This window comes from Chiloscyllium plagiosum, chromosome 2 (genome assembly GCF_004010195.1).
Source record: "Chiloscyllium plagiosum isolate BGI_BamShark_2017 chromosome 2, ASM401019v2, whole genome shotgun sequence".
Classification (NCBI taxonomy): domain Eukaryota; kingdom Metazoa; phylum Chordata; class Chondrichthyes; order Orectolobiformes; family Hemiscylliidae; genus Chiloscyllium; species Chiloscyllium plagiosum.
In genome coordinates, this window is record NC_057711.1 from 69,181,641 (window position 1) to 69,207,839 (window position 26,199).

The following is a 26,199-nucleotide window of genomic DNA, read 5'->3' on the forward strand; positions in this document are numbered from 1 at the left end:
TGGTGGCATAATGTTTGCCCAATGAGAAAACACCCTAGGGGACAATTCCCTCCTTTGTTCTGACACAAACATATTACGAGTGTGGTTTTTAAAGTAAAGCGGCAAAGCATCACCCATTGAAAGCCCCTCCCCTCCCACCAACTGGAATCCAGGTATCTCACACCTTTTCACAGGCCCACCTGCAATGCTAATAGTGCCCACTGAGTTCTGGGGATGTTGGAACAGTTGAGAGCTCGAGTGGGAAGGATGTCCGACGTAGTAATTGGTGCAAGTCCCCTTTGCACTAATATAGACCATCTCCAGCACATCATAGCTGCAGGGCAAGTTTGTTGTGAGTCTGTCAGCACACCGCTGACTTTTGTCCAATCGGTTTGGATGGTGGCATGTGAGCTACCTGTATCAAAAATATACAATTGTGACCATGGGCTATTATTTTTGGCAGTGGTGAACAAATCATCGTTACTGAATGCCTACTGTTATCATCACTGTGGAACCTGAGATGAATGGTAGACCCTAGTTTACAAAGATCTCTAATTCAATCACTTTTCTAATTTTATATGAATATATGTGTACATATAAGGGTGAATTACATTTTTCTAAGTAAAGCCAAGAAGCAGTATCACTAGTTGAAAACATTTTTATTCAAGTTAAAGTCTCACAATCTGATATAGGCAAATAACTCTGGATTATAAATCTGCAATAACCATTACATATCTATCATCTACAAATTATTACAGTAACTATAAGCTTCAAGTATAGATACAATATTTCTAGAGATAAAAATTACCTGCAGCTAAAAATTATGAAATTCATCATAAAGCAGATACATATGGTGTTAAGCACCAAAACAGGCTTGTAAACTTAGTGGCATTTCATTTTTTTAACTTATCACTGAGCATATTTCCAGCAATAGCATTTTCTTTGCATTTTGTATGAACCAAGTTTTTCTTTGTAACTAAGTTCCAAATTGAAATAGCATCTTTTGTACTAAGATGTTTATTGTCGAAAATCTTTGAGAATAAAACCCATTACAATGGAAGTTGTTCTTTTATTCAATTATAGCCCACAGCCTTTACCATTAATCTTGACTGTCATAAAATTATGCATTCATGCTAGAGCTTCTTATCATGAAACATTTCCCCAAAGGGCCAATAAATAGAGCTATTTTGTTTTTTTACATATACTTGGTCAGCCCTGCAGAAGCAATGTTATCTTCCAGAATGATGTTGCACTTCAGTTATTAGCAAGGATCACCAGAATAAGCAACTATGGTATCTTTATCCACTACAGCATGCCAATGTAGGGAAATTATATTCTTCCATATTGTGGTGTTTTTTCAAACACTGGCTTTCTGTCCAATCTCTTTGACACCATTGTATCTGGAAAAATACATCTAGACCATATCATTAAAGGACAGTGTGAAATTGATAACTTGATTATTTTTCAGGTTAAGCAGGTAATTGTGGTACTATTGCTTGCCAACTGTGCATTGTTGATTCTGATGAAATAGTAATGATGATTGACTGGAATAGACTATTTAACTTGGGCAGACAAAATGATGCTTAGAGTACTGTAAATATTCATATTGCCTTTCCAACTAATAATATTAAACTGTCAGGAATTAAATTATTTACTGGCTGTGCAGAAATTTCTTTGGCCAGTTGAAAGATTGATCATCTTCTCCATGATTTAAAAGTCTTTGAAAATATAGACTTTCATGAAACAGACATAGGCAGGAAGTTAAAATTCACTTTATTATCTGTGAGACTCTGTGGGAAGCCTCAGCTGATTTTTACGGCTGGATCTTACTTATATCCTTCCTGTCATCTGCCCACTGATATGCAGCTAAGGTAGGTCAAGCTAAAGTAACTTGGTAATACTTTAGAGGCAGGAGGTAAATCTCAGAAAGGGGAGCTGAGACAACTCTTGGATCAGATTTAGGCCTCCTAGAAAAAGCTGAGGGAATGGAGTGTATGTCTTTGCACAGCCATTTTAATGGCAGAATGGGGGTGGAGGTGGAGAGCAGTCGGTTATAATTTATCCTAATGTTTTCCAGAGTGAGAGGTTCTTGCTTTTATAAATAGAGGTTTCATCTTGAAAAGCAAGTCAATACGCTGAACCTTTACAAATTACGAGTTAAGCCCTATAGCTGGAGTATAACATGCATTACATCTTGGGAGTGATCCCAAATCCGTGGGGAGAGTGCAGCAAAGATTTACTAGATAATACAAAGAATGAAAGACTTCAGTTTTATGGAAAGACAACAACAATGATTACTCTCCTTGGAGAATGGTTAATAAAGCTGATAGAAATTAGGAGTTTTGATAGAGTAAATAAGGAAAAGCACCCATTTCACTGACAGGACAGTAGATAGTCAAAGGACAAAAATTAAAATAATTAGTGGAAAAAATCAGCGGGGAGGCAAAAGTGCTTTTTTAAAAAAAAAAGCAGCTTGTTATAAACTAGAATATATAGCTTGAAACAATAACAGAGGCAGGTTCAAGAGCAGTTAAGGAAATTCTACATATACTGTACTTGGAAAGGAAAACGTGCAAGATTGTGGGGTAAGAGCAGGAGAGTGGGCTAACTTAATACCATTTTCAAAGAGCTGGTATACAATGAAAGACCTATGGTCTCCTATGTGACCAAAACAGTAATTAAACTTAAATTGACTTTTGTCCTTCTCGTTTTGAACTCCAGTATTGGTAATTCTATACACTTTCTAGCTATAGGCCTTACAGTGCTGATTGTTTCAATTCATAATATGGAATAAATACAGGAAAGAAAACAAACATCACCTACCAGTCATGTAAATGCGTTAATTTGGATTACCAATGTCAACGTTTCAGTCATACAAGTTTCAGCTTAGCAACTGTGCAACATTTACACATTACTTAAAAAGGAGGGGTTACTTAATAATTTAGGTGGCACATGCAAATGAAAGTTTTTAAAATTAGAAAATTGATCATTTTATAAATCACTTTTATCAGCACTAATTAAATTTATACATTTTTTGGGTACTCAATTTTTCTATGCCTTTAGCAGAGATCTGCTAGGCTAAAATTAACATATGCAGGATGTATTTCTGCTATACATAAACCAGACAATTTATGCAACCTATTTTTGCAGAACTTGCATTCAGTCTATTGAGTGATAGTTGCTCAGACTCGTAAATATACACCATTCTTTTGGTGGAAACGTATGAAGATGATCGAGATTTTGGCTCTCTGATCGCATGCCAGAGAGATTCCTAATTGTCTATTTCTGGGATTGCGTGTCACCTTGTTCTGCTCAGGCAGCTGACTGGACAACAGTGGGTCCTCCTGCTATCAAGAATCATAGGGCTTGCCAAGAGCTGCTGGCAATTCTATTGCGACAGCAGGACCATAATGGAGGTGGCAGCTGCTGCCAGTGGCATGACACCCACCCAACAAAGTGCTGAACCCTAGATCTGAAATGAATGATGGTGGGAGGAGATTGCCAGTGAGGGGGTTCTGCAGGGGCCCCCAGCAGCCTACAAGCAACCCTGCACAGTTTTGCTTTTGTTGCTCCCTAATTAAGAGACTCAGCTAGCGGTATGGTGGAAAGGCTGTCCATGGTGGGCCTTGCTGCCAAACAATTCAACTTGGTGGACTCAGGAAATGGCAGGGACCATATTTATTACCCTTCCACCTCATTAAATGAGTCCCAACCACATACCCCTCCCTTCCCAAGTGTGCCTTGTATCTTCCCCTATTTGCATTGAAGTCATCAATTTGTATAAGTAGCCTGTATTGTTGTACATGTTCTACTAACTATCTCTGTACTTGATAGATATGAATGAAAGATAACCTTCAGTCCATATCTGCCCTGTTTTCTGAGATGCTGGTGATTTACAAAATTGTGACAGCAAGTCATCAGACTTTATATTATTTTGCTGATGGTGTTTTTCTTCACATTTATTTGTATAATTGCCACTAATTCCAACCTGAAGTATTCATGAAGCTGACCAGGAATCCCAAAAGGGCCTTTACAAATTAATTCCAGAGACCTGAAGCTATTTTTGCTTTGATTTGTTCCACATATAAGGTCTTGTCTTTAGTGGTTGAATTGATATTTAAATCCAGTTTTACTTTTCTCCAAATATAATTTAATTGTATTTAAGTCTTCATCTTTTATATTTGCTAGCAACCTTAATTTTCAGAAGTTATCCATAAGGATAAATAAGTTGAATTTATTTCTGGAGCCGTCAAAATTTTGCATGAGCAAAAATTGCAGTAAATGTAAACATGAAAATTTACATCAACTTAAATTCAAAATTTACATTTCATTTTCAGTACTAATTTTTAAACGTTGTACTTTAAATAACTGTTAAGATTTGGAACCATTTTCATCCACAGTAAAAAAAAATCTGAGATACTGTAGTTATAGAAATAAACCATCAGTTGAGCATCATGTTCAGAAACGGAAATGTGAATTCATAAGCTCCTTCATTCTTTAGCTCTCTTGTTCATATTTACATCGTTTTATACAAAGACAGTTAGATTTTAGTTACTGTATTTGTAATTCTGCTCAGCTTTTATTGTAGAACAAAAAAGATGAAATGCCTTTAACATTTATTCCACAGGAATAAATTTTAACCACTCATTGAGGAACTTCTGATGAAGAGGTCAGGCTCAAATTTACAAAAAGGCACATAAGCCCTTAACCAATTGAATTAACCCCAATGATGATTTGGGGTCAAATAGTACATAAAACATATATTAACGGGACTCTGAAAGATCTTGAATGCATTGCAGTAGCAACTTAATTTTCTACATCTTTTTGGTGCATCAATGCACAACAACAGACAGAAACAATTCTCATGTTTTAGCTGTAATTATAACGTACTCAGTTATATGTGCATGTTAATAAGGCAATCATCCTGCAACAAACAAAGGATTCATTGTTTGGAATGAAACAGTGGAATGTAATTGGATCACTGTTAAATGTAAACACAGTATTGTGCATAACCACATGTCTTTTTCTAACTCATCCATTTTTTTATGACATATGCCCTGTCCTATGATATTCTGTCATGGTGGTAATCCAGTTGCTATGATATTAAATAATTTTGGGATGGATGACCTAGAATAGTCATGCGCTTATTTATTCTAAAATGTCTATCACAACAGGTTATACATAGTCTAATCACACCAAACGTTTATTAACTCATTCAGCAATAAGATACCATTTGGCATTATTCCCATTGCAATCCTTGGTCCTGGGAGAATGCATCTATGCAAAATGGATGCTAACTGTAACAAGTGACATCACAATGGCAATGTGTAGTGAATGAGTTAAAATGTCAAAATTTGTAATAGTAAAGATTGTTTCCAGAGGTCCCAGTCACAGTGTTACGGGTTTTAAAAAAAATTGTTCTCATAGATTTCAGCATCTCCTGCAAATAATACCTGTTTGGGGCTGTTTAAATTGAAATGGTGCCAAGTAGCCTGAAGCTTGACTTGACTTGTTTGTGACTTGTCAATTTTACCGATTCAATCCATTCTTAAACACATCGTCTTCTTTATGAAGTTAGTATCTGAAAAGAGAAGTTCAGGTCAATTTTGCTCTTAACCAAACACATTACTTACAATGAAGCCTGAAGAAGATGTGAAGCTGTTAATATTAAAATACATTAATTTAAAGAGCCATAATTTCTTGGAATAATTTGATACGCAGAGAAGAAATGTTTTTACGTTTTGTGCATTAAAATGGAATATTTTAGGTATTAAAGGGATTAGCTTCAATGGTTTGAATGCTCTTCCATCAATCTCATTTTAATTTCTTGCATCTGATGATTTCAAAGATTCCATGCCGCTTACAGGCCCTTAACTAGCTTATAGCATAGCAATAACAGTTAAAGAGAAAACAAAGTTGCTCAGACTATCCCATTATAGTAACTCAATAAGAAGTACAGCCACCAGAAGCTGTATAAAAAGGGAAAGAAATGAAGATGCTTTCTGCTATTCAGAGCATTTCTAACTGGAGGATAGTGCTATATTTCATAAAATAGTCACTTCCAAAATCAGATATGTTACTGTAAACTTTTATCTAGTATTTTGAATGCAATACACAAATCACTTCTATTATAATCACTATGAAGCATTTTATAAAAGAAATTCAATTCCTAAGGTACCAATTGAATTATTTTCACACTTTGAAATGTGAGCCAGGAGTGGCACAGTGGTTAGTACAGCGCCAGGGACCTGGGTTTGATTCCAGTCTTGGGTAACTGTTTGGAGTCTGCATGTTCGCCCGCGTGGGTTTCCATCGGGTGCTCCGGTTTCCTTCCACAATCCAAAGGTGTGCAGGTTGGTGGATTAGCCATGCTAAATGCAGGCTAATCCCATGGGATGGGATGCAGTTTGGAGGGTCAATGTAGACTCAATGGGCCGAATAGCATCTATCTGTACTGTAACAATTCTATGAAACTATGAATTTTTTCAAATGACACAGCTTTGTGGGCGGCACGGTGGCACAGTGGTTAGCACTGCTGCCTCACAGCTCCAGAGACCCAGGTTCAATTCCTGCCTCAGGTGACTGACTGTGTGGAGTTTGCACATTCTCCCCGTGTCTGCGTGGGTTTCCTCCGGGTGCTCCGGTTTCCTCCCACAGTCCAAAGATGTGCTGGTCAGGTGAATTGGCCATGCTAAATTGTCCGTAATGTTAGGTAAGGGGGAAATGTAGGGGTCTGGGTGGTTTGTGCTTCGGCGGGTCGGTGTGGACTTGTTGGGCCGAAGGGCCTGTTTCCACACTGTAAAGTAATCTAATGTAATCTAATCTTCCAAGCCTGGGACTCAAAGATCTAGTGGAGAATACATCAATAGCAATAATGGCTGCCCCATAGCTGTTAAATGCTCATGGAGATTCTGGAGGAAATACTATCTCAGAGACTTGCTAGCCAATCTGACCAGGTGACAGTTCATAAGGTCCAACAGTACTAGAAGCTGCAGTGGACAGGATTGAGACTATGAGAAGTTCCCAAAGTCTAAATCCTGGAGTCTAGAACTGGGTAAGTGCGGGGCTCTCAGTTAGCAGGGCGAGGGTTTGGTAGAAGAGAGTGAGGATGTTCATGGGAAGCCAGGTTGGGAGGGGATGTATGTCAAGGTCAGACCATGTTGGAGGAGGGGGGGTGCTAATGATGATGGGCTGTAAATGGAGCACCCCCCCCCCCCCCCATTCTTATTTAAGGCTTGAGGAGGTCACTTTCAGAACACACACCCCTCCATTGCTGAACTTCTCCCACCAGCCTGATCATTTGAGATCATAAAGGAAATAGCCCTTAAGTCAGAACAGATTGGTCACTTAATAGATTGGCCAGTTAACAGCTTTAATTAGCATGCATGAAGATATGCCAAGTGGCCTAGTGCTGTCAACCCAGTGCAGAAAGATCAGGATGGGTGGGAAGAGTTTTACAGATATCCACCTCCACCTGAAAACCTACCAACAGGGAAATGTAAAATTCTATCTGTGGGAAAAATTGTCAAAAGAACCCAATTGATTCAGTTAAGAAGCTGGCCACAGCTACATGAGTTGTCATTTGTAAATCTGGGATAGATAAATTTTTGTTATGGAAAGCTATTTAAGGAACTTAGGCCAATGGCAGGGATATGGAGTTAAGTGACAGATCAGCCATGATCTCATTGAATGATGGAACTGACTGAATGGACTACTCCTGTTTCTAAAATAAATGCATGTTTTAATTATTTACAATGAAAGTAATAGGTGATCGTAACAAAGATCTGGCACTGTATCAGAAACAAAACTAACAGAATAATGTAGCACACAAATGGTATTCTGCTTCTGCACAAGTTGATGATTATATTAGATATTCTTTACAACTAACAATGACAACATGGATTGGGCTAGAACTTTCAAAGTGATGTATAATTTGAGAATTGAAAACTGCTTCCATAACTTCAGAAAGTATGCATGCAAAGCGAAAAGTATCCTTTTATGTAGAGATGTGAGAAGCAAGGAAAGCGTTCAAAAAGGAGGTCATGTCAGCCAGAAGATAGATAGATATTGGTATTTAATAAAGATAAATTAAGAGATGCAAATCTTTAAGGTAATTTTTAAATTATTAACACCAGAGAGTCGAGATATTGGTAAGCCATTTCCAAAAATTCTTTGTATTTCGTTTTGCAACAACTAACTGGTCCAAATGAGCTTTAGTGCTGAGTGTATGTATCTTATCAATACCCTAAGGATTACAGTGGAGGTATTTATGATGGAGGATCACAGAGACACATGAGTGTACAACGTTTACATTTCTAACTGTTGATATATCTGGGTGGAGCAAAATGAACATTGCGGCATTTGTTAGGAATATTTCACAATCATGGTCCTTACCATACCAGAGCTCCAATCCAAAACTGGAGTTATGATAGAAAAAAAGTCAAAAAGCGAACTCAGTCATAAGGAAAGCTAGCACTAGAAGAAGGAAAGAGCAGACAGGAGGAATTGCATGCAGTTATAGAGGCTTTTCAAAAAAGGGCATACACAATGACTGCTGAATGGGAACAGTAATCTGGAATGTTTCTAACAGTAATGAATTCGACTTAGTTTGCCTCATGTGATCAAAATGTCATTTGTGATGAGTAAGTTTTACAAAAGTCAATAGAGCTATGAACATAACACAGAAAAAAATCAGGTGCAGAGCTGATTGAAATGGAAGAATGAGTTATACTGTTGATTCTTGCAAAAGCCCATGTGGTTCACGAATGTCCTGCCATCCTTATCTGATCTATGATTTCAGACGCATAGCAATGTGGTTGACTCTTAACTGCCCTCTGGGCAATGAGGGATGTGCAATAAATGCTGGGTCTGGCCAGTTATGCACAAGTCCCGTTAAGATTTTTTAAAATGGTGCTTAGGATAAATAGACAAAGTATTTTCCCAGGGGGGAGTCCAGAACTAGAGAGCATAAGTTTCCGGTGAGAGGGGAAAGATATAAAAGAGACCTAAGGGGCAACTTTTTCACGCAGAGGATGGTGTGCGTGTGGAATGGGATGCCAGAGGAAGTGGTGGAAGCTGGTACAATTACAATATTTCAAAGGCATCTGGGTGGGTATATGAATAGGAAGAGTTTGGAGGACATGGACCAGGTGCTGGTAGGTGGGACTAGATTGGCATGGACCGAAGGGTCTGTTTCCGTGTTGCACATCTCTATGACTCTAATTAATCAAGATTCATTAATGTTAGATTAATGTCATCTTTGGGAACAGAATACTAGTGTTTTTAATTGTTTTCAATCTTAGGATTTCAGTGGTAGTCTTTCTCACTCATTAAATATAGTACTAAAGCATTTATTCTATTCACATTAATTTAATTCCAGACATATAAGTGGCACAATAATGATCAGATAGCCAAATCAGTGACATATATTGTGTGTGTTTTAGGCTGTTTTAAGGGAAAGCATGACATGTTTCTAGTAAAACATATTGTAATGCCTCAGCTATTAAGTCTACACAAAGACATATATGTAATCTGATCTAATGCCAAATACATATTTATCTAATAATGTAATCTCATGTGAATTCTTAGATGATTAATTATAATAAAGCATACAATGATAACTTCAGAATTTTTGTGAAGTATTAAAATCTATTTTACTAGTCTTTCATACTTTATTTGTTTCTTACATGGAAATTGATTTTAAAAACTGTTTTGCTTTTGAAGAATATTGAGTACTGATATAATTGCAGTGGATTTAGGATTAGTGTTTTCCTTTAATGTTACAGGAGAACCTGAATTATCCGGAATTCGATTATCCGAATACCAGATTATCCGGCAAGATCGCAAGATCCTGATGCTTGGCTAAACTATGTTATCCGGCATCTGATTATCCAGAATTCGATTAACCGATCGAAATACTCCTTGCCCATGTCCTCTGTATATCTCTGTATATCTTTCTTCTAAAATTGCAATATGTCACAGTTTATTTTACACTAGTTTGGATATTTTTATGCAAAGATGTTTGTTTTGATGACAAATTAGGAAATTGCCTAGCATTAATATGTAGCTGTTGGGATTAATTGACTGTGTGGATATAAAGACAAAATATCAGGGCCTTCTTGTAGTGGAGTGGTAGTGTCCCTAACCCTGGCCCAAGAGAACTAGGCTCAAGTCCTGACCTAGAAAAATAGGTTCAATTTTTTAAAAAGGACAAAACAGATGATTTACGGCTGGTGATTAATAAATAAAAACAATCACGGGTGATTCATGGTGGGGAGAAAACATTCAGTAGTATGAAAGAGCACTTCTAGATATAGGAAAGAAAGGAAAAAAAAAAGGGGAAACGTGAACTGATCTATGGATGGAACTGTGAGACTGAAAAGTTGATCAAATCCATCTACAAAGAATTGATTTATTTTCACCGAATTGGTTTGGATCAGAAGTGACCCCTAGGTTTTCTATAATGCCTCAAGCACTTACTGTGCGATTCTACAGCCCGAGGTGTAAGCATGATGGCCTGTATAACGAAGGTCACAACGAACAACATTGTTAGCGTAGTCTGATTCTGGCACCAAATAGCTTGGATTTACTGAAACCTACAGAATGAGGAAAAAAGACATCAGTGACAATTCCAATAATGTTATTCTTCTTCAGGGATGACTGTTTAGTATCACTTACTTTTAGTATGTAGTTTCCTGCCTTAACATCTGTAATATCGATCCATTGGCAGTCAATGTCAGCATTGTAAGTATCATAACACCCTGGACTCAATCCCTGCAAATCAAAGTAAATTTTAGAAAAATATATATTTTAGTATAAAGATATTAAGAAATATGCTTCAAATTTCATTCATGTGAAGAGGCTTGATTAGATTAGATTACAGTGTGGAAACAGGCCCTTTCGGTCCAACAAGTCCACACCGACCCGCCGAAGCACAACCCACCCATATCCCTACATTTACCCCTTACCTAACACTACAGGCAATTTAGCATGGTCAATTCATCTGACCTGCACATCTTTGGACTGTGGGAGGAAACCAGAGCACCCGGAGGAAACCCACGCAGACACGGGGAGAACGTGCAAACTCCACACAGTCAGTCGCCTGAGGCGGGAATTGAACCCGGGTCTCTGGCGCTGTGAGGCAGCAGTGCTAACCACTGTGCCACCGTGTTGCCCACCTGTGCTGTGAACATTTTTTTTCAAAACCATAAACCACAAATTTCTCCATTTTTAATCCAACCTTTTGGAGAAGTCTTACATTGTCAGCTATCCTTCAGGGATGCTTTGGAACAGTGAAGTTTTTCTATATGCTTGAGATGTTTTACTGCCTATCCCTAATTGTCCTGAAGGCATTAAAATGACTTGTGCTACAAGCAAAATTCACTTGTGTCAAGCTAAATAGAGTGGCTGGTGCCTGAAAGACATTAGTGAACTAGTTGGCTTGTTTAAAGAAAATCAGGAAGTTTTCCTGACTATTTTATATAGCAGTTAATACAATTTTGACAGAATTTGCATTTATAACCTGTGTACTAGTCCAGGAAAATAACCAATACATGTTCAGGCACTTGACTTTTTATTTGGCTGACGAATTTGACTAAAAGTGATTGACACAAGTGCAAGCATGATAGAATGAGTCACTATATATTAAAACTGTTTTGTACCTGAGAGTAAAAGTTTAAAAATTTGGACTGTCTAATAAATTTTAATCCAATATTTCTGTACAATGTGTTTTCCAGTGATCTTTTAAAAGTGCTCGACCACAAAAGACTAGAAAAGAGAATTGAGCACCATTTTGTAATTCAATATTCTTCAAAGGAAATTCATGTAAGTATTTTTCTATTTTTATACCTCCTTATGTATATAACATTAACTTAACTCTACTGAATATTATGCTCCATAAGCTTTTTGTTTCAATCATGACAACATGTCACATTCATTGGAAGACTCTCAAATGAATAACAATGATCCCATACAATGGATTCAGAAAATATTAGATCAAAACCAACGCCTGAGTTAGCAGCAAAATAACAAGCAAATGTGGTTCTCTGCTTCTACCACTAGAGTTAGTTTTTGGAAGTAAGTTGCTGATGTTCAATATGCCATGTACTGAACTCAGCTGTATATCAAGCCAGGCTCCTTACAGCCATACTGAAGTTGAAGAAATTCTGTAAGTCATCTGCAAATAATTGAAGCAATTTTGCTATCACTGACTTGCATGGATCTTCCCCATCCATTGCTGAGTAGCTGCAAATATAAATGTTAGAATAATATTCATCTACATTCTTAGTCCAGATAAAAGTAATTCAGAAGGAATGAATCTGACCAAGTAATCGTTCGCTAACTAATTGTTTTTAAATTGTAACCCCGCGTGAATTATAGGAAGCCTTATTATATTATAAAATTAATGGTAAATGTCAATCAAGCAAGTCACTGCTATAAAAACCTACAATGTAAAAGCTTTGTAACCCCATCACAGCAATTCTAGTCCACATTTCAGACGTGTTGGAGACCTTTTTCTGTTTATCCAAAGAACATGATATCTCTGTCAAGCTGATTCTAGGAATTCCAAACATATTGCAAAATTAAATTTCCTTAACCATTTTGACCTGATTCTCTTGTTCAATATATAAATTATATGCAAAGAAAACACATAAAGAATCATTGTTAAAATTGAAAATTGCAATATCATTTATTAAAATAATGGGGGTGGCACGGGGGCTCAGTGGTTAGCATTGCAGCCTCACAGTACCAGGGATCTGGGTTCGATTCCAGCTTCAGGTGACTGTCTGTGTGGAGTTTGCATGTTCTCCCCGTGTCTGCGTGAGTTTCCTCTGGGTGCTCTGGGTTCCCCCCACAATCTAAAGATGTGCAGATCAGGTGAATTGGTCATGCTAAAGTGCCCATAGTGTTAGGTGCATTAGTTAGAGGGGGGGTGGCTGTGGATGGGTTGCTCTTCGGGGGGTTGGTGTGGACTTGTTGGGCCAAAGGGCCTGTTTCTACACTGTAGAGAATCTAAAATTGGCTTTGAGAAAAGCTAAGCTCTGAGTAATATACTGAAATACACATATAATATATGAGACAGCAGAACAGTAGTACTGTCAGTGGAGTAGGAATCCCAAGGCCCATGCTGATTAACGAATTGAAAGCTTGTCTTAGTAATTGTGCCATGCAACTACATAGATTATTGTAAGAGACCATCCGGTTCACTAATGTATCTTAGGGAAGGAAATCTGCTGTACTTCAACAAAAGTAAAATCTTGCAGATGCTAGAGATCGGAAATAAAAACAAAGTACTGGAAGAATTCAGCAGGTCTGGCATCATCTGGAGAAAGACAGAGTTAATGTTTCAAGTCCATGAGGAGTGAGGTCCACATCCCATGGAAAAAGAAGAAAAGCAGAAGATCAGCAATTGTAAAATGCCCATTTCCTGGATTCCTTGCAAATCCTTTTCCCACTCTACCTGTTGTGATTTTTTTATACATTAGTAGGATATTAAATTTTGTTGTAAATAGAAACAATAGCAGTCTCGAGATCAATCCTTTGGAGTCCCAAATTGACATTTCCATATCAACTTGGTAGCATTTTTTGCATTTATAAAAAAAATTATTTTAATTCCTTTGGAGTCTTTCATCACCACACGACCTCCCCAAAGGGCTTTAAGCCAAATTAAGTACATTGATGTGTTAGTGTAGGAAACCCAGCAGCTAATTTGTGCACAGCATGCTTCTGCTAACAGCACTGTGATAATGACCAAACAATCTTTGTCTTGTTGATTGATTGGCTAGGACACAGGGGATATTTTTTCTTCCTTTTCAAAACACCCACCTGAGGAGTGAGACAGACCCTTGTTTAAAATACAATAAATCTGAAATACAATACCTCTGATGGTACAATACTTTCCAATCTGTTTGACTGGACTACCAGTCTTGAATTTTGTGCTCAAATATAGAATGGGACTTAATCCCACAGCTTTCTAATTTAGGTGAGTATGCTACCATTTGTGCCACAACTGATATACGTTAAAGCTATTTATTAGTCAACTTTGATTGGTAACTGCATAATATTATTGATTTTTCACATACCTGTGAATGTGCTGTACAAGCGTATCTTCTGTAATACCCATAATCACAAGAGGTGTCCTCCAGACAAAAACTGGCTTTGTGTCCTTCAGCAACTTTTCTATGTGTGGTGGCATCCAAGAGATCATAATGGCTGAATTCATCCATGCTGTGGTAGTGCCTATGATTAAAAAAAAAACTGCAGTACTACTGTGCTTAAATACAAATAACAAATAACATTATTGGAATCTCAGTACTCTCAGGCTGTAGATGTTAACTAGTTAAACTCCAACTATACTTGGGCATATATTTGGGAATACCTAAATTTCTGCTCGGTCAACTTGTGCCGAAACCTTCTTGATTTGGTACATGGTATGTTCCACCATGGAGAGAGAGAGAGAGAGCCTTATATACATGATCTAATATTCTGGAAATTCTACCTGGCTGGATTGTTGAGTGGGTTAATTTGGAGGCTTTAAAATTGGTATCTGTTTCTGTGCACGCTAGCCAATCAGTCGACAAAAAGCAAAGCTGTAGTTACAGTTTTCCCTTTGTAATTACTGTACATTGAATTCCAAGCCTATATAAAGAAATAGATAAAAAGCAGATTAACATAAAGCAGAACAGGAATAATGAATCATACAGCAGAGTCTGTGAGAAGATTTGTAGCTCAGGTGCTCATTGTTGTGGTTCTGTTCGCCGAGCTGGGAATTTGTGTTGCAGACATTTCGTCCCCTGTCTAGGTGACATCCTCAGTGCTTGGGAGCCTCCTGTGAAGGAGATTGCAGATTGCAAAGGTGATCTGGCAAGTAGGGCTGCAAGGGCAAGTCAAATTAAGTTGTGAAAGAAAATGTCATTATTAGCTTTGACTAAATAGTTTGCCAACTGAACTATTTGGTAATGGGTTATGAATATTTTTAACTAAAGTTATGTAGCAATTTAGTTATAATATTGAATAGTTGCACTTTCATACGAACGGGAGATTTTTCTTCAACAATATTATTTTCATGAAAGACAGACTTGCATATATATTGAGCTTTTTGAGATGTTCCAAATTGGTTTCCAAAATGAAGTACTTTTGAAAGGAGGATTCTGCCATAAAATAGGAAATGCAACAGCAAATTGGGCACAGCAAGCTCCCACAATATGATAATAACTAGAAATGGGGTGTCACTTTATTTTTGAGCAATGTTATCGAAATCAAAGCTCTGTTTGTGCCAAAGCTTCCAACTAGCTTTGGAACCTCTATGTTTACTACAGATCAGACAGAGATCTGCACACTTATCTGGTATGTAACAGCCAGAAAATAATGTTTCGTGTACAAAGTCACACAAAGACCTACAAAGAAAATGATTGCAGAAAACATTGTTCCTTTTTACAATAGTCGCTTTTGTATGCTTAGTTTAAATGTCTAGTGTGAGCATTGGAATAATGTGATTGAGAGGATAAATGGGCAGGTGGGTAAGGTAAGTGGATAAGCTGGGCAAGGCTGTAGGTGGGTAGGCTAATAGATGCATGAGTTGGCAGTGTTAGAATGGCAAGTTTGTCTGGAGAAGTAGTCAGGTTGAGGAGTCAGATTGAGGAAGAGCAATAGTTTGATCATGAAAGGGTACTCATGTAAGGGAGGTAGTCACTTTACTGGCTGGTCAGGTCAGATTGAGAGGGGTCATTGGGTGGTGAGGATAGTCAACTCATAGTCTGATGATAATACGGTATCCAGGTTGGCATTTGCGTATGGTGGGGGTGGTATTCAGGTCAAATCAGGAGGGGATTGGGGCTTAGCATAGTCAAAACAGGTAGTTGATGGGTTCAATGTATGCAATGATGGCAGTGGTGGTATGGGCAGTCAATTGTGTAGTTACCCAGCAGTTAGACGAGGACCACTGTTTCCAATGTTTCTGGTTAACTATCCAGCTAAGTACATCACAATTGCTGAAATCTCAAACACTAGTTCATAGTCAGGCACTTCTATGGGGGTCCAAGAGAGCAGGGTATTTACCCATCAGGAGTTCAAACATTTGAGCAATTTCTATGAAAGTAAGTACATTGGGTCTTTGGATCCCTGATACATCTCATTTCCAATGTTCCAGAAGTTCAAAGATCCGGGCACTATTTGTCATAATAACAAGATTCCCCAAAATCTACAACTAGTACCTTAGAAACCTATTTCACAAATGAGAAATTAAACGTGTGCTGCAAACTCTTTCTCCCAATTTTCTGGCCTTTGCTTTTCCATGTGCCATAATGTCATGGTAACTGGTGATTGGTTTGTCAGTCATTCCCTGTCATCTTTGTTGCTCTTATTCAGACTTCCATTTGAGTCAGAAAGCTGTGGCTTCAAGTCCAACCATGGAACAAGGGCAGAAAATTGAAGATTGATAATACTTCAGTGCAGTTCTGAAGGAGTGATGTATTTTCAGGGATACCATATTTTGGTTGAGACGCTAAAGTGACCTTGTCTGCATCTCAAGTTAATGTAAGAGATCCCAAGGAGGTTACCATGAAAATTTGAAAAATATTTATCCCCTAATTGATGCAACAAAAATAAATAAATTATCTAACTATTATCATATATCTGTTTATGAGAAATTGCTATGTGCAATCTGGCTGTATGTTCTCAGCATGACATCAGAATTAACCATATATCACCAGATTTGGCTTAATTTTGCCAAGTTCTCTCAAGCATCATTCATCTCTGTTAAGTAGCATCCATTACATAGAGGTCATCCAAACATTTTCCCAGATCCTTTCCTACCTAAGCCCTGAATTTGCTGTTAACTCAAGTCTTCTCCATTTTAATCCCCTCTGCAATAATCTTTCTCCTCAACCATATTCCCATTATTGCTTTAGGACATTCAGGAAACCTATTCTTCCGAGTTTCTTAACAACTCAATGCCCTATTTAAGAAAAGCTAAATTGCTTCCGATTGTATCAAAATTAAGTGGCTGCTGATCTGTTATAGAAAGTGTTTGAAATTCTAGCACCAGAGGTGTAACTTCTGCCATCTCCTATAAAAGGAAGAATCAGTGGAGACAAAAAACACTGCTTCTGAACATTGCATTAAGTACTATCGTAGTGCTAACCCCACATTACCAATACAAGTGCCAAAAGACCTGCAGCTGTAAACCTAGCCAAGAATGTTGGTACTTCCAGGCTGGAAGCACCAAAATGGTGTAATCAGTATTAAGAGATTGAAATGTCAAACAGGATTATTTGTTTTAGATATTTTTAATCACTCTGCTCAGACATGTTCACTCATATCTAGGGCAAATGAGATTTGAACTCAGGCCTTCTGCCCCAGAAGCAGAGACACCCCAACAGTGCTACAAGAGTCTTCACTTAAATGTTCTTTCATACTGCCCTCCCAACGCCAGTTTCTTTGTACATTCTTTAACTTTATTGATTTGTTGTTAAAGATGAGAAGTGTGGTAAGAATCTGATTTTATTTTATATACTTGCATCTGGGAAGTGAAACATTTTCAGGGACATTGTCAGACAAATCAGTCCCGGACTATTTATTTCAGCTATCAATGTTTCAGAATTAAAATCTTCTGTCCATGTATTACTGCAAATAATTAGAATTAAAGTTTCAAGTTTAATTCTTTATAATAGATTAGTTTAGATGACACAGTAGTGTGGAAATTGGAACACCAACACCACCATGATGCCATGAAGTGATTTCTTGATCTCAAGTTAGTTTTCATAGGCAAGTGCAGGGTGGATACTAGATAATTGCCGAAAGAGATAATTTTAAATTTGGGTGGAGAATCACCTTACTTAAGAGCGTCAAAGGGCTTGAAATAAGTATCTAGCTTGCTCATAACTGTATAAAGCTAGAAAGACAGAATAGGAACAAAAATTTAAGTTTACCCAGATTATTTTCTAAACAGATTGGCTTTGACCTTTGCCAGAGTAAACTGCTGACATATTAAAACCTCTAGTATGTTAATACCCTCTTTGTCACCATTGCCAGATCAACCGATTCATCTTTGTGCATGGCTGATGTTTTTTTCCATTATGGATGCCAACACTACTCAATCCAAAAAGCCATGATTTTAATCACTGAAGTTTTAGCCTCCCAGTATTCCGACACATGGAATATTTTATTTTGATTATATGTTTAGGAAATATACGGGAAAAACAAGATATTCCTCATTATTTTATCAATCCGCATATTAGAATAGCTAGGGCACAAATGCAAATCACAACCAAATCTAATGAGAGACTACACATTAATTAATCATTATTGTCTAATTTTCCATTGTTTTCTATGTTGTTTTTAGTTTTTCACTTATCCAATTATCAAAATTTCTGAGTTTTTACCCTATTAAGTACCTTAAGCAATTTATCGTTTGACTGATATTCATCTAGCCAATAAAATCCAGGTAACCAATGTTTTGATCAATATCTTTGTTGCTTCTTGTAAAAAATGAGCTTGTTGCTTATTTCTTTTAAGAAAAACTGTCAATCCCTTAATCTCAAGAGAGCATGTTTTTGAAATGCATATGTATCAAGAACAACTAAAGCCAATTAATAGCATTCACCCATTAACACAATTGAAGCAGCAAATGCTCCTATGTCAAAATGCAATAATTCAAGGTGCAATGCACAGTACTTTTGTGAAATGGCTGAGGAACTAGCTGAAAAGGCACTTTGCCCTCAAGATTCTCACAGTCCTTCAACAGTGACAGCAGAGCCAAGTCAAGTCACCCATTGTGTATATAGAGCAATAAAGAGATTAGATATAGAGAGATACGCATCCACATTTAAAAACATGAAAGAAAGGCTAAATGAAAATGACAGAGGGGCAAGCAGCAACTATGCTGCTGAAATTGAGGAATACAGCTAATGATAGTTTGAGAGTCTAGAAGTGGGGATGTAAGAAAAATAAAAGCTGCCAATGCAGCATACAGTTTATACATGAAATCATATTCTGAAAGTTCTTAAAAATATGCTGAACTAAATCAATGATTTTTGAAAAGCTTCTATTCACTCTTTTCCTTGCAGTGTTCAGCACTGTGTATTATAAGTGACAATGTTTCAAACTCTACCTCATAAAGGAGTTGAAATGCTTATGAATCGATAAAGTGTGGCGCTGATAAAAGCACAGCAGGTCCAGCAGCATTCGAGGAGCAAGAGAGTCAATGTTTCGGACTTGATCCTTCATCAGGACCTGATGAAGGGTTAAGCCTGAAATACCAACTCACTTGCTCCTCAGATACTGCCTAACCTGCTGTGTTTTTACCAGCGCCACACTTTATCAACTCTGACTTCTCCAGCATCTGCAGTCCTCACTATCTCCGAGATGCATATGAGAGAAAACAAACTCTTCTGATCTAATCCCACCTGTAACCCACTGGAATCCAAGAAGAAAATTCAGATAAATTACCCTCATGCTGTTAAACATTATTAAATATATTCATATTAATAGGAGGTGTAATACCCCTCTTCCTTTCCTCAGTGGTCATATCACAGGTCTGGGCATTTTAGGTCAGTCCCACACTGCACTGCAATATCATTTTAGGACAACAAATAAAAGGAAAGATGGCCTGTGTATCTTGGACCCATTTGAGACTATAATGGAAAATAAGAAAATGTCAAACATTACTGTGAAGTATTAGAAGGATACTTTATGTCTATCTTCACAGTAAAGAGCACAATAAATATTTTCAAAATAATGGGAAACCAAAGGTGCAAGGAGAATTAGGAAAGTAAAGACAAAAATCAGTGTAATTAAAGACTTACTGCAGGTGAAACTAGTGGGAATAAATAGGAACAAATCCTCTGAACTTGACAATCTGTAACCTAGAATTTTTAAAAATGATAGCTGCAGAGACTGTGGATACATTAGTTTTGAGCTACCAGATTCCTTAGATTCTATATAATTCCTAAGGCTTTAAAGGATTTGAAGCAAATGCAACTCTGATATTGAGAAATAAAAAGAGAGAAGTTGGTATTATAGGCCAATTGACCTACCGTTAGCAGTAATGCCAGAGTGTGTTATTAGGGTTGTAACTTAGAAACTCATAACATGATCAAGAACCATCAACATGGATTTGTGAAAGGGAAATAATATTTAAAAACCTTTGGTGTTTTGAGAATGTAACCGGTCAGATGGATAAGAAGAAACCAGGGAATGTAGTATATTAAGACTTTCAAAATGTACCCAGTACAAGTTTCACACAAAATTAAGATCCATAGAATTGGGGGTAATATATCAGGATGGATTGAGGACATGCTAATTGACAAAAAGCAGATTGTCGGAATAAATGGAATAATTTTGGTTCGGCGAGATCTAAATTGTAGTGTTTTACAAGGATCAGCCCTTGCTTATCCACTATTTGCAAACCATGTAAATTACTTGAGGGAACTGGGTGTAGTTTGTCCATGTTTTCTAATGATACCAAGTTAGTTGGGAAAGTAAATAATGAAATGGATGCAATGAAGTTGTTTAGGGATCCAGACAGGTTGAGTAAGTAGACAAGATTTCTGCAGATACAAAGTACCAAAGTATAAATTTATCACTTTGGTACAATAAATGAACAAGAATACTATTTTGTAGATGTAAAAGACTTGGAAACATTTGCATTCAAAAGGGCCTGAGTGTTCTACACATGAATTAGAAAGTTAATATGCAGTTACAACATGCAATTAGGAAGGCAAATGATATGTTAGTTTTCATTACAAAGGGATTTGAGCATAAGAGTAAAGAAGTATTATTACAATTACACAGAGCATTGGCGAGGCCACACCTGGAATATTTGAGCAGTTTTGGTCATCTTGCCTAAAAAACAGTATACTTGCCCTTGAGGGAATGCAACAAATTTTCATCCAGGTGATTATTGGGATGAGGGGATTATCCTGTGAGGAGAAATTGAGTAGACCAAGCCCATATTTCTCAAAATATGGAATAATGAGAGGTGATCTAATGGATTCAAAACATTTTTCAGGGACTGGATAGTGTACATGAGGAGAAAATGTTTCCATTGATGAAGAAATCTAGAATTCGGTGTCACAACCTTAGAATCAGGAGATGGCCATCAAGATGAGAATTTATTTTCAGTCATCATTATGAATCTTTGAGCGCTTGTACCCCAAACAGCTGTGGATACTCAGTAATTAAGTTTGTTTCAAGCAAGAGGTGAATTGATTTTTGAACACTGGGAGAATTAAATGTTTTAGGGACAGTGCAGGAAGGTGGAGTTGAGGTAGAAGGGCAGCCATGACCTCGTTCCATAGTGAAGCAAGCTCAAAGGCCCACACCTGTACCTTTTTTGTTGTTTATATGTTCTTAAAAAAGATGAACATTTGTCAATATTTTTGAAATAATGTTCTTTGGAATACATATCCAATCATAAGGACTTTGACTTTAAATTACAAAAGACCACACCTACAAAGATGCAGCACCCATCAGTACCAACTAGAATCTAAGGTGGAAATCTTGACTCAAATCTTAGAATGAGATTCCCAGTTATATCATGCCATTCCAGCAAGGACTCTATCATGCTTCTTAAACTTGAATCCAGTTGAATCAGAAAAGTAGAGAATAGCACACCTGCACCACAGCAAATGAAGGAAGACTAAAAGGGAGAGATGGGAAAATTGCCTGAAAGTATGAGGATGGTATTGTTTTATTTTGTTTAGTTAATCTAATGTCTTTAGAAGGCATTGCTACAAAACATACATCATGTTCAGGGATGCAAATTGATCTGCACGCCCATGAATTCCTAAAGATTAGTGTGCAGGTACAGCAAGTAATCAGGAAAGCTAATAGGGTGTTATAATTTATCACAAGGAGCATCTGAATACAAAAGTTGGAAGGTTATGCTTTATGCAGGACACTGATGAGATCGCATTTGAAATCCTGTACACAGTATTAATCACCTTATTTAAGTAATTACATAAATGCATTGGAGTCAGTTTAGAGAAGGTTTATACAGTCATAGAGTCATACAACATGGAAACAGACCCTTTGGTCCAACCAGTCCATGATGATCATGTTCCAAACTAAACTAGTCTCACTTGGCCGATATCCCTCCAAACCTTTCCTATTCATGAACTTATCCATTAATACCTGGAATGGGCAGGTTGTTTTATGAGGAAAGGTTGGACGAGTGAGTTTAGAGGAGTAAGAGAGCAACTTGATTGAAGAATATAAAGTTATGAAGGTTCCTGATGGGTAGACATGGAGAAGATGTTTCCTACTGTGGGTGAGTCTCGAATAAGGGTGGCTGTTTAAAAACTTCCACTCGAGGATTGGGAGTCTTTGGAACTCCTCTGAGAGGTGGTGAAACACAGTCCTTCCGCATTTTTAAGGCAGAGGTCTCTGAATTATCGTTAAGAAAGGAGGTGAAAGGTCAGGGTAGGGAGGAATGTGGACTTGAGGTCATAATGAGATCAGTCACCATCTTATCAAATAGCAGAGTAAGGGTTTTGACGGGCTGAATGGCCTCCTTCTGCTCCTGAATGGTATGTAAGCATGTATCTTCATAACTGTTGAAATGCGATCATGGTAGGGAGCGCATATTATCTGCAGTCTCCACTTACCGGTGACAACTGTGCCATTCCCATGAGTAACGAGGTCGGCTCGGTAAAAAATCTGCTGTGCCTTGGTTCTTCACTCTCTGTGGGAATCTTAGCAACACTCTCATATCATAGTCCCTGATGCTCGAACTGTAGGCTGAGCTATAAGGAAACGTGGAACAGGGGAGAGCCATCGTCACACGGTGAATCATAAACTTCTTACTTCCCAAAAATCTCCAACGAGAGTTCAAAGAGTGACATTTTCGGGGTATAATTATATCAATAACCCTGCCTCACCTGGAAAACCGGGCAGTTGTTTTCAAAGCTTTAGCGAGGTTACAGTTACCGCTATGAGTTTACAATTATGAGCTACACTTCGACAATTAACTGGATTTTTAAAAATCAAGTCAATTCGCATTTAATAACTTGACGTGTTCATTATTATCACTTGAACAAGTCAGAATAATATATCCAAATGAGTTAGGTTGTTTGAGAAAAATGTGACTTATAAAAAGATTGTTAAAAATGTAGTCCCCTACACGGGCACAGAACACATCCCAGAATGAGAACGGCTACAATTCAGAACCTCATCCAACCCAGCAGCTACCGCAGCTGTGAGTTCTCTCAGTCTTCAGTTTTCCTTAAACTTTCTAAATCCTCACCCCTTAACTCTGGATTCATTAATTCTGTCTCCGAATTTGCGTCAAACCACAGCACACCCCGCGTTATCGTTTGTACAAATCCACCTGCTAATATCCCTATTGTGTCGGAGTCTTGTTTATTGACCGTTCCATTATAAAATGATGTCTGCAAGTTTACGAGTTTTGTTTTAACAAGAACTCTGGATGGGGTCGGACAGGGAAATTAAAAACAGAAAGCATTGCCGGGCTGTGAGAAGCTACACACTGGGGAATGACGCGAAGGGAGAAGAGGGTTTGAGGATGTAACTGTGATGCAAGAAAACCGGGGCACATGGTTCTGATTATGCAGACTGTACCTTGCCAAGCAATTTTCCTCTGCGGCACATCTAAGGTTGTACATGTGCATCTTCTGAACGTATGTTGAGACTTGAATATAGTATGGATCTGGGATTAAATCTGGTAAACCTAAAATAAAAAGCATGGATTTAATTTAGTTCCTTATTGAAACAAACACGATGCAGATTATAAGTGTATTTGCAAGCAATGAATTGCCCCTCTATTCAGTAACAAAACCTTCGATGCTCTACTCTCTAAGAAAAGCAGTTGTAGTTTTGTGCATCAGCTTACCATGCTGGAAATATCTGGTGCCGTACCCAGGTCTGCGGGGGCGAACTCTGGGTCTCTCGTATGTGTCGTAGTAATTGTAGTAGGGGTTGTCATCGGTTCTCTTGTAGGGATTGTAAGGGTCATCACCGACCATGACATCCGCGTTGGCAGTCCCGGGAAGGCTCTGGCTTGACCTGTTTTGGCCAGATGCTGGTGTCTCCCTGATACTATCCTGGTCGGTAGAAGCTGGAGTGACCCTAGCCCCTTGGCCGGGCACTCCGCTGGATCGAGCCCCAGGCTGATTCCGGGGGCCGGATGGTCTTGGATTGCCGCGGTTTGAGTCTCGCAACGGGTGAGTGGCGCCGGACAAGCGGGACTGGGATCGGGATAAGGACGAGTCCCCGCGTTGTCGGACTGCGCGGGCGCCGGAGGTGTTTTGCGAGGACTGTGCTCTGGAAGATGTGGGTGGCCTCCTGGCATTGCTGTCTCTGCCGCTGCCCACCGTGCTGTTGGTGTCACTGTCACTCAGTAAGAAGAGGCGGTTGCTCCCGCTGGAGCCCTGGGGCGGCTGATACTCGGAGCCCAGGCTCAACAAACTATAAACGCGTCCGTTGTTTCTCCACTGAATCCGTTGGCGCCAAAGAGCGCCCGCAGAGCTGTCCTGTTCTTGCTGCTGCTGCTGCTGCTGTCCATCGATCTCTCCAACCAGGCAAGTCAAGTAAAGACCAAAAAGTTTCAGTAAACACATTAATGTTTGATAATTCATCTTTTAAGTCAAACGAGGAAAAATTGTAACTTCCCAGAAGATTCTTTTTTGTCAAAAGAAGTCTATATTTCCATCAAATATATTTTAAATGTAAAAGTTAGTGTGATTCTTTAAACATTATATATATATATGCACACACACAAAAAAGATACCAGAGTATTCAAAATCTGGCTTGCCAAAAGCTGCAGCTGTATAGAGTGCCTCACATTTTCTTGGTACTGTCTGGAGTGGAGAAGGAGGAAGGGATTTTAAAGTTGCTGGCACATTCGCAAAGTTACACAACCTGCTCCCAGGCTACTCGCTATTTGTTCACGTAATGCCTAGGAACGTGCAGTTTGACAGTTCCTCTCGTTCCCTTCCTCCACTCCAGCCGACACGAAGGAATTTCATGGCCCCAGACAACCATCCGTTTTGTGACTCGCCAACTAACCGGTGGGTTGTGCCAAAGTATGCACAAGAAAAAAAATTAGATCATCAGGAGGAACAGCATGCCGATCCAGGCAAAACTTAATAACACATGGCGCGGAGGTTTGAGGGAGTTAAAGGGGTGCCTGAGGGCGGCTGTGCCTGAGATTTGATCACTGCATATGCCATGTTCTGTTACTTTGCCATCAGAAAACAGAACCCCAGCCAGAGAAAATTAAAGTCGGAAAACAGTATGTGATCGTCTTGTGGTTTATGTACCTTAACTTTAACGCAGACCCCGTTTTACTCAGTTTTGCCGGTGGGGATGGGTTCTGATCGAGGTTTAGTCTCTCTGTGCACAACTCCCCTTAGGCTTGAATTTATTTGATTCTATTAATTTCATCTAATCGTGGATTCCAAATACATAAATCAATGCAAAACTTTTAAAATTCCATGTATTTAAAGATTCTTGATACCTATAAATACAGCCCCAAACAGATTTTCAAAGTGATTGGATCTATAGTAGTTTTTGATCTCGAGAATTCATGACGGATCTCATCCAAATGAATTTTAGCACACCTCAGTTTGAAGTAATTGCTGATTCACCTCAATTCCTCAAATTCCACAGAGCTATGCATAACTGCAAGACAACCATTAAGAAAGAAAATCAATCAGATCTATAAATTGTGATCATAAATTCTTATGTTTGGAAAAAAAACATCTGTTGCCTTTCGGTGGTATTTGCTGTTTTCAGACGTGGGCGCCTGTGACGAAATTATCCAAATGTTCCCCATTTTTAGAATTTACATGTTTTTGAAGGGAGTGCCCGCTCTCTACAGAAACAGCAAATGATCAGTTACAAAATGTGGAATATAATTGGTTACTGTTTATGTCTGAAACTACACTGTAAATAGCACAGGACAAATCTGGAAAATGCCACACGGGTCAATATTTGTGTCTTCACTTTTGATTTGAATACAGTACTGTAATTCAGTTTTTAAAAGCGCCAAAATAATCGTTATGAAAGTCATAAAGCGAAGTTAAGGAAACCAGTGCGGTCTCATGTGTGGAAATTCATGGCAAAGATGTGTTTGATTAAAGATGACTCAAATAGTTTCTCGTGGCACCCGGTATTTTCAGAATGATGTCTATATTTTCATATAAGAATGATGCTTAGAGACAATACACTTGCAATTCAACGAAAAGGTATCATTTGGTTTTA

At 38.2% G+C, this 26,199-nt stretch overlaps 1 protein-coding gene across 1 annotated transcript; it reads right to left on the bottom strand.

Annotated features, from left to right (window-relative positions):
* Nucleotides 1–621: 621 nt before the first annotated feature.
* On the bottom strand, nt 622–24,702 carry LOC122560697 (protein-lysine 6-oxidase-like). Its single transcript, XM_043711633.1, has 7 exons — nt 23,828–24,702; nt 23,557–23,665; nt 22,584–22,721; nt 14,061–14,217; nt 10,657–10,752; nt 10,459–10,574; nt 622–5,560 (listed from the first exon to the last, which is right to left on the bottom strand). The coding sequence occupies exons 1-7, from the start codon at nt 24,570–24,572 to the stop codon at nt 5,554–5,556; spliced, it is 1,368 nt and encodes a 455-aa protein (XP_043567568.1). The 5' UTR covers nt 24,573–24,702; the 3' UTR covers nt 622–5,553.
* Nucleotides 24,703–26,199: the final 1,497 nt, after the last annotated feature.